This window comes from Zootoca vivipara, chromosome 9, assembly GCF_963506605.1.
Source record: "Zootoca vivipara chromosome 9, rZooViv1.1, whole genome shotgun sequence".
Lineage (NCBI taxonomy): Eukaryota > Metazoa > Chordata > Lepidosauria > Squamata > Lacertidae > Zootoca > Zootoca vivipara.
In genome coordinates this window covers 31,039,573-31,050,535 of record NC_083284.1, presented here as the reverse complement: position 1 = coordinate 31,050,535, position 10,963 = coordinate 31,039,573, and the positions used below count along the sequence as shown (strand labels likewise).

At 44.3% G+C, this 10,963-nt stretch overlaps 1 protein-coding gene across 5 annotated transcripts in view; it reads left to right on the top strand.

The window, feature by feature from the left end:
- Window positions 1-5,765: 5,765 nt before the first annotated feature.
- LOC118083518 (WD repeat-containing protein 49-like) overlaps window positions 5,766-10,963 on the top strand; it is a 27,793-nt gene continuing 22,595 nt past the window's right edge. The window contains exons 1-2 of one of the 5 annotated variants that reach the window (XM_060278589.1): window positions 5,766-5,926; window positions 7,837-8,025. In XM_060278589.1, the coding sequence (XP_060134572.1) occupies window positions 7,861-8,025 (165 nt within the window). In that variant the 5' untranslated portion in view covers window positions 5,766-5,926; window positions 7,837-7,860. Of the gene's footprint in view, window positions 5,927-6,050; window positions 6,150-6,482; window positions 6,586-7,836; window positions 8,026-10,963 lie in introns of those variants that run through there. The other 4 variants (XM_060278590.1, XM_060278587.1, XM_060278588.1 and 1 more) reach the window with 4 other exon arrangements.

The window sequence follows — 10,963 nt, the reverse complement described above, 5'->3', positions numbered from 1 at the left end:
ACATTCTGTGTGAGTGAATTCCATAAGTTGACTATGTGTTGTGCAAAGTACCTTTGTGTCTCCTGAATCTTTTTTATTTATTTTTAAAAAAAGTTTTTAATTCAACTTTTGTTGTTGTTGTTGTTGTTTAGTCGTTTAGTCGTGTCCGACTCTTCGTGACCCCATGGACCATAGCACGCCAGGCACTCCTGTCTTCCACTGCCTCCCGTAGTTTGGTCAAACTCATGTTCGTAGCTTCGAGAACACTGTCCAACCATCTTGTCCTCTGTCGTCCCCTTCTCCTAGTGCCCTCAATCTTTCCCAACATCAGGGTCTTTTCCAAGGATTCTTCTCTTCTCATGAGGTGGCCAAAGTATTGGAGCCTCAGCTTCACGATCTGTCCTTCCAGGGAGCACTCAGGGCTGAATTCAACTTTTAACAACAATAAAAACAGAACAGAACTCTACAATGCACTACCAAGATGTCCTACAAATTCATGTCAGTATCCGTACATAGTTCATTGCCTCAATTATATTGTTTCTTGCCCCCCCAAACTCCGAGTGGTGCAACATTCCAGGGGTCCCAGATTGCACCAAGCCACTAATCCTCCTTAGTCACCAAGGCTATCCAAAACATAAGTTCCCTGGGGGACAGCTTGCAAAACAAAACAATTACAATACAATAAAAATGAGTGCTGTAAAAACCATTACAAACTAAAAACACAGTTAAAACCCAAGTTCAAAATTAAGAGGGCCGTGCCATAATGAGACACAAGTTGTTTAAAAGCACTGAGTAAACAAGATCCACCTGCAGCTTAAAAGAGGGCAAAGATGAGTTCAGGCAAACTTCTCTGGGAACAGTGTGACATAACCAAGATGCCACTACTAAAAAGATCCTGTCTCTGGTGGTTACTCAGCTCACTTCATTTGGCAGCAACAATTGGCCTCTGGGGAAGATAATAAGGTTCAGGTAGGCACATAAGGTACATAAGTGGGTACATAAGGTACATTCAGGTAACATGATTTATGAGAAGGAATTGCAACCAGCTTCCCCCCTTCCTCAGAGTTAAATAATAGATATGCACCTTGAACAATGCTGTCGCCGTATGAACATCATGAATAAAAACCCAGCACAGCACATTGGAGTGTGAACACAGTCTAAGCCTCATTGATTTCAATGGCATTTCTTGCCAAACAAGGCTTGTAATCCTATTCATGCTTATTTGTGATTAAGCTCCACTGAACTTGGAGGAATGATTTCCAAATAAACATTTATAGGACTGAGCAAGCAATAAGTACATTTAGGAATGTGGACTTAAATTCACCTGGAGTTTTGTTTTGGGAGGGGTTGTTTGTACATACATGCATGACCTCAAGGGGGCATCTGAGGGGGGATTTAGAAACAAATCTTGGGAGTAAGTGTTTGGTAGAATTATGAAGATTTACAGCACAATCATGAGCATGTTTACTCTGAAAGAAAAAAAAGTCTCACTGTGTTCAGTTGGGTTTACTCCCAGGTAAGTATGCATAGGATTGCAGTCTTAATACTGTATACATAGATGGAATCCTATACATGTCTATGCAATCATATCTAAGAAATAGCAGAGGAGATGCACTGTGCTAATAGATTTTTCTTCTAAAAATGAATATTGAATAGAACAGCAGCAACTCAAAGGCAAGACAGCTGGAAGAAATTGCTGATGGATATATTTCTCCCTCATTTGGTGGGCAAGGGAATCTTTCTTACCTCATTCAATTTGACCTTTAATCTAGATTCCAGTGCCCTTTTCAGATGGCGTTTAACTGAATAAATGGTGAAGAGTATCTGTCAGCAGCTTATCACACACTTTTGATTTCCTTTTGTGGACTTTTTAATTTCTCTTTATGACATATACTTCTTTATTTTGCTCAGTTAATTTTTAGTGCATAATGTAAAACTATCAGTATGAATTAGTGTAACACATTAATCCATTCCCTTCCTTGCTTAGGTGGTATACAGCTATTTCCTTGTCATAAATGCATCTGTTCCAAGTTTCTTCCCCGTCAGATGCTGTTTATTGCTGATTAGGAATTCTAGCCAAGCTTGATAAAGAGATGCATCATTTTCAAGCTGTATCATCTTTGCTCTTTAATTTATTACACACATTTTGCCATTCCTGTCTCTTGTGCTTAGAGTTAAATGCAGGAGGTCAGCACAGGGCTAGTGCATCACTTACAATTCCTTTGGAAAGCCATGCTGAGACTGTGAATAAGCGCTTCCACTTCTTATGGTCTGTCGTACCGTATCAGCAACAATGTTGAGATTTGTTAATTAGCAAGACGGTTGTGTAAGTGGAAAATTGCCTGTGTCTTTGTGTCTCTGAAAATTGACATTTCAATTGTTGTTAGTCAAACCACCATGTTTTATGGAAGAATTTGCTAGCTTTTGTAGGAGCTTCAGAACAGAGGCAGCTTTAGCCCAGTGCTCTGGGAAGACCCTCCCACACAGTTAGTATTCAAATAGCCCTTTTCATAAATACTGAAAGCATGTCACAAATATTGCCTCAGTAATCTTTACAACATTCTCTAAAATATGCCAATATAAATATCTATTGCAGATTGGAGTCTAAGCCTCAGTAGTTTGCTAAAGGTCACACAACAGGCATACAACCAAGCTGAAATTTGTGTCACGAATTTCTGCCTCATATGCCATGTTCTTCATTACAATATCATACCAACTCCACTGTGAATGTACAACTGTACGCCCACTATACCCTTAAAGCACATTCAAAGCACATTTCCCTCCCTAAAGAATTCTGGGCCCTGTATTTTACCTCTCACAGAGTTATAATTCCCAGCAACCCTTAACAAATTACAGTGCCCAGTATTCTTTGAGTGGGACAATGTGTTTCAAAGGTGTAATGTGTAGGGAAGGAGGCATGGAACTGGGAGACAAGAGTGCAGATCAGTGGCTGCCACCCTTTGGGGACTACAAACATTGCAAGTCACTACAAACATTGCAAGTAAGTGCATACCACAACCAATTCTATTATCTAAATAGAAGGCTTCTTTCAAGTCCAAACCTCTGGATGACCCCACTCAGCAGTTTCATGTAGCTATTAAACAACATGGGAGATAAAATTGGACCCTGAGAAACCCCACATTGAAGGCTCCATGGAGCTGAACAGTACTCTCCAAACACCTGGAAATGACCATACAAGTAGGACCAGAACCACTGCAAAGCACTGCCACCCACTCCTAACACGGACAGCCACTCCAGAAGGATACCATGGTCAGTGGTATCAAAAACCACAGACGGGTTGAGGGAATTAACAGGGACACATTTCCCCTGTCTCTCTCCTGACAGAGGTCCACATATAGGATGGCCAAAACAGTTTCTGTGCCAAAATTGGGCCTAAACCCCAATGGAAATGGACGTAGAAAAAAAATCACTTTCCTCCCAAAGCGCCTGGATGTGGCCTGCAACCACATGCTTGAGAACCTTGCCCAAGAAAGAGAGATCGGCAACTGGCTGGTAATTGCTTAGATCACGGGTGTCAAACACAAGGCCCGGGGGCCAAATCCGGTCCGCCAGACCTCGTCATGTGGCCCGCCGAGCGCCCCAGCCAGCGGGACCCAGCAGCGGGACCTTGCTGCTGAAGCGCCGCGCTGACAAAGCACCGACAAACAGCTGGGGCCTGGGGGGGTAGAAAGGCGGCCGGAGCAGCGCTGCGTGGAGCACCCCGAGCCACAGCAGGAGAAGGAGGAGGCAGCTTGCCGGGTCAGCGCCCAGCAGCGCCGCACGGAGAGTCCCGAGCCTCTGCGACGCAGCAGTGCTCTATAGCAGTTTGAATCCTCCTCCTGCTGCCACGGCTCGACGCCTGGAAACGGCTGCTGCTGCTGCTGCTGCTGCTGCTGAAGCACAGACAAAGTACCCAGCAGCGCCGCGTGGAGGAGGAGGAGGATTCAAAGTGCTACACAGCACTGCTGCGTCCCAGAGGCTTGGGACTCTCCGTACGGCGCTGACGGACACCGACCCGGCAAGCCGCCGCCTCCTCCTCCTCCTCCTCCTCTTGCCGCCGCCTCCTCCTCCTCCTGCCACGGCTCAGCCTCATGAACGTGAGCTCAGCAGTGGCTCAGCCTCACGAACGTGCAACTCTGAGGCTTTACGCACGTCTCCTAAAACGGACACCCGCTGCCTCACGCTGCACGGGAAATGCTTTTTGCCCCTGGGTCCCTTCGCGCTCTTTTTTGGCGCTGAATCAAGGCGGCAACCCCCCCCTTCCCTTTCTTTCTTTCTTTCTCTCTCTGGTTCTTATTCTTTCTTTCCCTCTCCTTCCTTCCTTCTTTATCTCTGTCTTCTCTCCCTCTTTCTTTTTCTTTCCTTCTTTATTCCCTTCCTTCTTTCCTACTCTTCTTTCTCTCCCCTCTTTCCTTCCTTCCTTCCTCTCTCCCTCCCCTCCCTCTCCCTCTCCTCAGAAACATAGGATGCTGCTTTATACTTCTGGCCCTTAAACCCTGGAACCAGGAGAACAGCTCCAGTGAGTCACCTCAGCCAGTCCCTTTGGTGAAGGGTGGTGGCTCACTGGCAGAACATCTGTCCTGCATGCAGAAGGACCCCAGCATCTCCAGGTACCAGTAGCTCTGCAAAGCTCCTGCATGAAACCCTAGCGAGCCTCCACCACCCAGTGCAGTTACCAAAAATCATTTTTCAATAAATTGTACAATAATTGTACATTTGAATATCTACTTGCCATTATTCTGACTATGTTAGTTATTACTTACATTATTACAAAAAACAGTAATAATTGAATGCAGTGACAATAATTTATGATAATAAAGAGTGGACACATAGTCCTACAGATACAACCGGCCCTTTGAGGGTGACCAAACTGCTGATGCGGCCCCCGATGAATTTGAGTTTGACACCCCTGGCTTAGATTTTCCAAGTCCAGGGAGGGTTTATTGAGGAGTAGTTTTACCACTGCCTCCAACAAGCAGGCAGGGACCACTCCCTCTCTCAAGGAGGCATTAATCACCTCCCTGGCCCAGCCAGCTGTCATCACCCACCCCTGTTAGTTTTTATCAGCCAAGAGTGGCAAGGGTCCAGAGTGCAAGTGGTCAGATCCCTGACCCTTCCAAGCACCTTGTCCATTTCCTCAAGCCTTATATCCATGGCCCCTGCACTGTGATCTATGCCAGTGGTTTTCAACCAGCATGCGGTGGCACCCTGGGGTGCCTTGAATGATTGTCAGGGGTGCTATGGGCAACACTGGCCTCTGTCCCTCTTTCCTTCCCTCCCTCCTCTGATGCCTTCGCGTGTCTCTGCCTCCTGAAGGCTTTCACAGCTGTGTATTGCAGCAATCCTGGCTATAAGCTCTGCAGGCGAATGGTGCCTCTGGGAGATACCTCTCTTTGGGGCAGGGCATGGGGGCGTGTCAGCTCAGAGACCAGGGACAGCAGCAGCTGCCCAGAAGACTCCCGATGAGAGGGGAGAGGAGAAGAGGCTGAGGGGACACTCACAAGGGAGGGTGTTCAAAAAAGGGTGAGAGGCTGCCAGCTCTGCAGGCAAGGGGTGGCATAACTGGGTTCCTGAGCCTCATAGGGGTGACAGAGAAAGAATGTCGTTGGATAAGCCATGGACTCAAAAAGGTTGAAAACCTCTGATCTATGCCCACAATCTTCAAAGCATTTGGTGGGCATGGAAATTACTGAAGTCAGTATAGGAGTATGCTTGAACTTATTCACACCCTGTATCGTCAAGGAAGCCTGAAACTGTTACTAGCATTAGCAGTTCCTTGTTTTGATGTTGCTGCATTGCGTCACCATAACAACTTCAGCATTACCAAATAGTCCTTTCGGATCATAGTTTCCTGGCGAAACAGACTGGTGTGCCCATAAATAAATTTTGCATTGTTTTCCAAAAGAGGCAAAGTCAGTGCTACAGCAGGTGGGATTGCATCCAGAAAGTGAGTGCTTTGCATATACAGTTACTCATGAGAAATAAGTCCGATTTTGTTCCCGCTTATTTGCACATAGCAACATAACATTTTCAAGCAAAGGCATTGGACCACAAACTGTTAAACAGTGAGAAAGATTTATAGCTGACTTATTTTGTTTAGTTTCCAGTCAGGCAGTGATGATTCTGTTTCAGTTCAAAATCTGTGTGGATCTTATCTAAAGCTTTAAAAAGTGAGCAAACAACATCTTCTGATACCAAAGTGGTAATTGTTTTCTATAAACTATCTGTTGTGGGGAGGAATAATTTTTAAAGAAAGGTTTGCACTAATGATTAAGGAAGCTTGCAAGTGTGTTTACTGTATTAAAGAGTAATTTCTTTACCAGTGTACAATTAATTGCATTTTCTGTCAATATATGTTCTTAATATTGGTTCATATGTGGCTGCATGTACATATGAAATAATGAATTTGACAGTAAAGCATCAGAGAAGTGAAATATAATGGGAGGAGATAAAGGAGTGACAAATGAGCCCACTATGTTCTGTTACCAGGTGCAAAGAGTTTTAAAGGAGCCCAGTGTAAAAGGCACTCCAAGTTGTATCCAGACTTAGATATAGTGCAATCCTACCCATGCCTATTCAGTAGCAACTTCCACTGAATTCACTGGGGTAAGTTTCAGGGAATCGTTAAATGTTTATGAATGGGTTTGCAAACAATGCAGTTAATCAGGTAATGTGGCTAGGTAGGCAGCAAGTTAATTAAAATGCCTTGCTCCAAGGCTACCATCTGGAAACGAAAGTTGTCTTGAGAACCAGGACATTTTCTTCTGAGTTAAACATGCTTATTATGACCAGTGATGATACTACACTGGCTGCCTATTTGTTTCCAAGCACAATTCAAAGTGCTAGCTTTGACCTATAAAACCGATACTCACACCCACAACACCATACATTAAAAACCTTTCCCCAAAGAATCATGGGAACTGTAGTTTGCCCTGGGCCCTGTAGCTCTTGTAGGCAAACTAGTTTTTTGGGGGTGGGGGTGGGGATGTTATCCAGAATGCCTTGTTTATTCAGATCATCTATTAAGTCCCTACCAATCTGGGAGTGCAATGCACTTCCCATGGAAAACAGTGGCCAAGCTTCCACTGACATGAATGGATACACATTTACACAGTTCTATCTTTTCCTCTGATCTATTTCATCATTTAATGCACTACAATGTCTTATTGCCTCAGTTTCTTAAGCAATGTTATCAATGATTTTGATCAACAAAATATACTTTGCAGGAGCTTTTATTGCTAGATTAAAGCAAGCCTCCATGTGAGAGAACAGCACTAATTAATGTCAGTAAGAGCCAAACTAGATGCAACACAGGAGGTGTGTAATCAGATGTCCTGGTGTCTTGCTCTCACACAGCTGCTCTTAAGCAACAAAGAAAGAGGACTCAGATTTGACCTGTAGCATGAGGGTGTGAGGTATTTACTGTGTTTCTCCAAAAATAAGACACCATCTTATATTTATTTTTCCTCAAAAAAAACACATGGTGGCTTGTTTTCAGGGAATATCTTATTTTTTTAATTAAGTATGGTACAGTTTAACCTACAAGGTTAAACTGCCTACCACCATGGCTTATTTTCGGGGTATGGCTTATTTTAGGAGAAACACGGTACGCATCTCTTTGCACTGTTTGTTCACTTTAAATTAATTAACCAGTGTGGGAGTAAGGAGACCAACATCCATATTTTACAGATACCCATGTTGTACAAAAGAAATGAGTGTATTAAGACAACCACAGAACAAAATACACTGCATATTGTACAATGAGCATACTAAGGAAAGTAGCTCACAACCCATGCATGTTCCTTTGCCTCAGTTTGTGTGTGGCCTTAACCCAAACTTGAATTCTGCTTTGTTTAGCTGGAAGAGCACCACCTAAGGCAAATGTCATCACTTCTCCATCCACCCAGAGTGACAGAAACACCTCACAGAGAGCCACTCCTTTACGTCTCCTCAACAGTGGATGGTCACATCTTATGTGTTGGCCAAGATGGACTGGTTTCCATTTGGAGCGCAAGCTTAAAACTGAAGAAAACCTCTCTGATTCTTGTGAGTTTAAGAAGTGAGGTATTATTTAAAGACTGTGATATTTACTGATAATAGGTGTAAGATCTTCCTACTGAGGCTAAAATGAAAAGGAGATTGCTTTTCTACTCTCCTAACAATCATTATCATTCTCTCCCAACACATTCACTGTATTTCTCAAAATGATGTCAGCCAAGTATAACTGTGATGAAATTAACTCTGACAAATGTATATATGCCTGTCTCTACACCGAACCAGACAGATTAAAGGAAGATATGAGTTATGTGGGTCTATGGGTATCGTCTAAGGCAGCCTTTCTCAACCTTTGGTCCTCAGATGTTGTTGGACTACAGCTCCCATCATTCCTGAGCGGCTGGTCCTGCTAGTTTGGGGTGATGGGAATTGTAGTCCAACAACACCTGGGTTGAGAAAGGCTGGTTTAAGGACCCAAAGGGTTGAACTCTATGAAATAAGAGAAGTAGTTTAGCGGACCCTGAACTGGTAAATCCACAAATGTTTGGGAGCATACCACTTATGTTCTTAACATTCTGCCAAAGGATGGAGTCAAACACATGCATGCACAGAGGCTGACATGCAGAAGGGTTCATGCCTGTTGCTAACAAAACGTGCTGCCATCATTCTGAAAATGGTGGGATAACCAGCCTCATATAACCATCATGCTTAAATGTAATTAATGCATGAAGGGGTTAAGACCTTTGACTAAGTTGTCATGTCAGACTTAGCTCACCTTGGGAGGGGCTAGGTAATCAAGCCTTTGTTCCCCCTTACTCTACCTGAGAAGCACAGCGTGTGAAGAGACTAAGCTGGAGCAACCATGGCTCTAACATGGCTCTTGAGTTCCTATAGCAATAATTTAGGAACTTTCACTACTGTAACCAAGCCAAGTTTTACTGCCTGTGCAACTTTTTCTGAATGCTGTATAGAAAAGTACATGAATCTGACCTTTGGAGAGTTTGTAAGTAAACCATTTATAATTTACGTGGTCTTTTTCTATACTAGGGGAAGTTCTAGAACTCACAAAATAATAACAGCCTATATTTTCACACTTTACTTTGCTGCATGTTTTGTGATTTTAAACTTCAACTGGGGTTCTGTTCTGTCAACAAATACTTGCCCCAAACCTGGACCCTGGCAACCAAGGAATTCTCCTTTATGTATTTATTTTTTCCACAGCACAAAAAAAGACTTAATAATAAGACGGAAAAGAGGGGAAAGTAAGGAAACCGGGGGGTGGGGAGAGAGATGCGTATAAAACAGGAAACAGAGAACAAGAAATTATCAAGCAAGTCAGAAAGCAATTTAAAAAAAACAACCCAGGGACATTAATGAGGAACTCCACAGTGTGAAACATTTTGTGTGTATTTCCATAAGTGAATAGATTGTGCACATATGGAATGAACGGGCCATCTCTGTTTAGCTAAATAAATCAATGCATTTAAAAATTCAATTGGCCAAGAGGGCAGCCGACACCCGGCTGCCCCCTTAAGTAGGCTGGGGGTGGGCTGCTCACAGTCCCAAGCCCTAGCCTGTGATTGTGTGAGTGGCCACTGCCTGCCCTTACCCAATGCAGCTGGAGGTGGGCAGTGTCAGCCATCCCCTCCCCATACCTGGAAGATGACAGCCTCCTTGAACCCACTACTGCTGCGCCATGCGGGAATGGCCTCCCAGCCAGACTCCCAGGTGAGCGGATATTTTACTCTACAGTATAATAATAATTTATTATTTATACCCCGCCCATCTGGCTGGGCTTCCCCAGCCACTCTGGGTGGCTTCCAACAGAAAAATAAAACACAATAATTTATTAAACATTAAAAGCCTCCCTGAACAGGGCTGCCTTCAGATGTCTTCTAAAAGTCTGGTAGTTGTTTTCCTCTTTGACATCTGTTGGGAGGGCGTTCCACAGGGCAGGTGCCACCACCGAGAAGGCCCTCTGCCTAGTTCCCTGCAACTTGGCATCTCGCAACGAGGGAACCGCCAGAAGGCCCTCGGTGCTGGACCTCAGTGTCCGGGCAGAATGATGGAGGTGGCGACGCTCCTTCAGGTATACTGGACCGAGGCCATTTAGGGCTTTAAAGGTCAGCACCAACACTTTGAATTGTGCTCGGAAACGTACTGGGAGCCAATGTAGATCTTTCAAGACCGGTGTTATGTGGTCTTGGCAGCCGCTCCCAGTCACCAGTCTAGCTGCCGCATTCTGGATTAGTTGCAGTTTCCAAGTCACCTTCAAGGGTAGCCCCACGTAGAGCGCATTGCAGTAGTCCAAGTGGGAGATAACTAGAGCATGCACCACTCTTGCTAGACAGTCTATTAAAAGTAGCAATTACTCCCCATAAGATTTTGAACTATTTTGTTCTTTACTTGGAGATTTCCTGTGCCTTGGTTTGAGAGTTCCTTGTTCGAGTAACATTTTTAGGTGCTCATTGTAAGCTGCAACTGCTTTTAATGTGGTTGATGGTTACCACCACACCAACAAATCACCAGTTTATTCATAGGTTGTTACATGCAGGGCTTTCTTATTGCTGCTGCTTCCATTAGAACAGCCTCAGACCTGGTTCAAATATAATGCTAAACCACAGTGTGATTGAGTCAGGGGGAAGAAGAGGCATGTTAAAGCACTGTAGTCTGTTAATTTGGCTGTATTTTGGGGAGCGCCTGGCCATTTTTCCCGCTGGATTCTGCCCCACAGCTTATCAGACTCGGCAGCTGAATGATGCACATCTGCTGCTAATTGAGAAGGTGGTGGCACATCCCCAGGCCCCTGCTCCAGTGGCTGACACATGGTTTTTAGTAAACTATGATTCATTAAACCATGACTTTGTATTCTGTGCGAACCTACCCCAGCGGCTTAACTACGGTTGGTGTGTGTGTGTGTGTCAGTGTCAGTGTCAGTGTCAGTGTCAGTGTCAGTTTAGATCAGACTTTTGACAATGTTCTCTTTTGG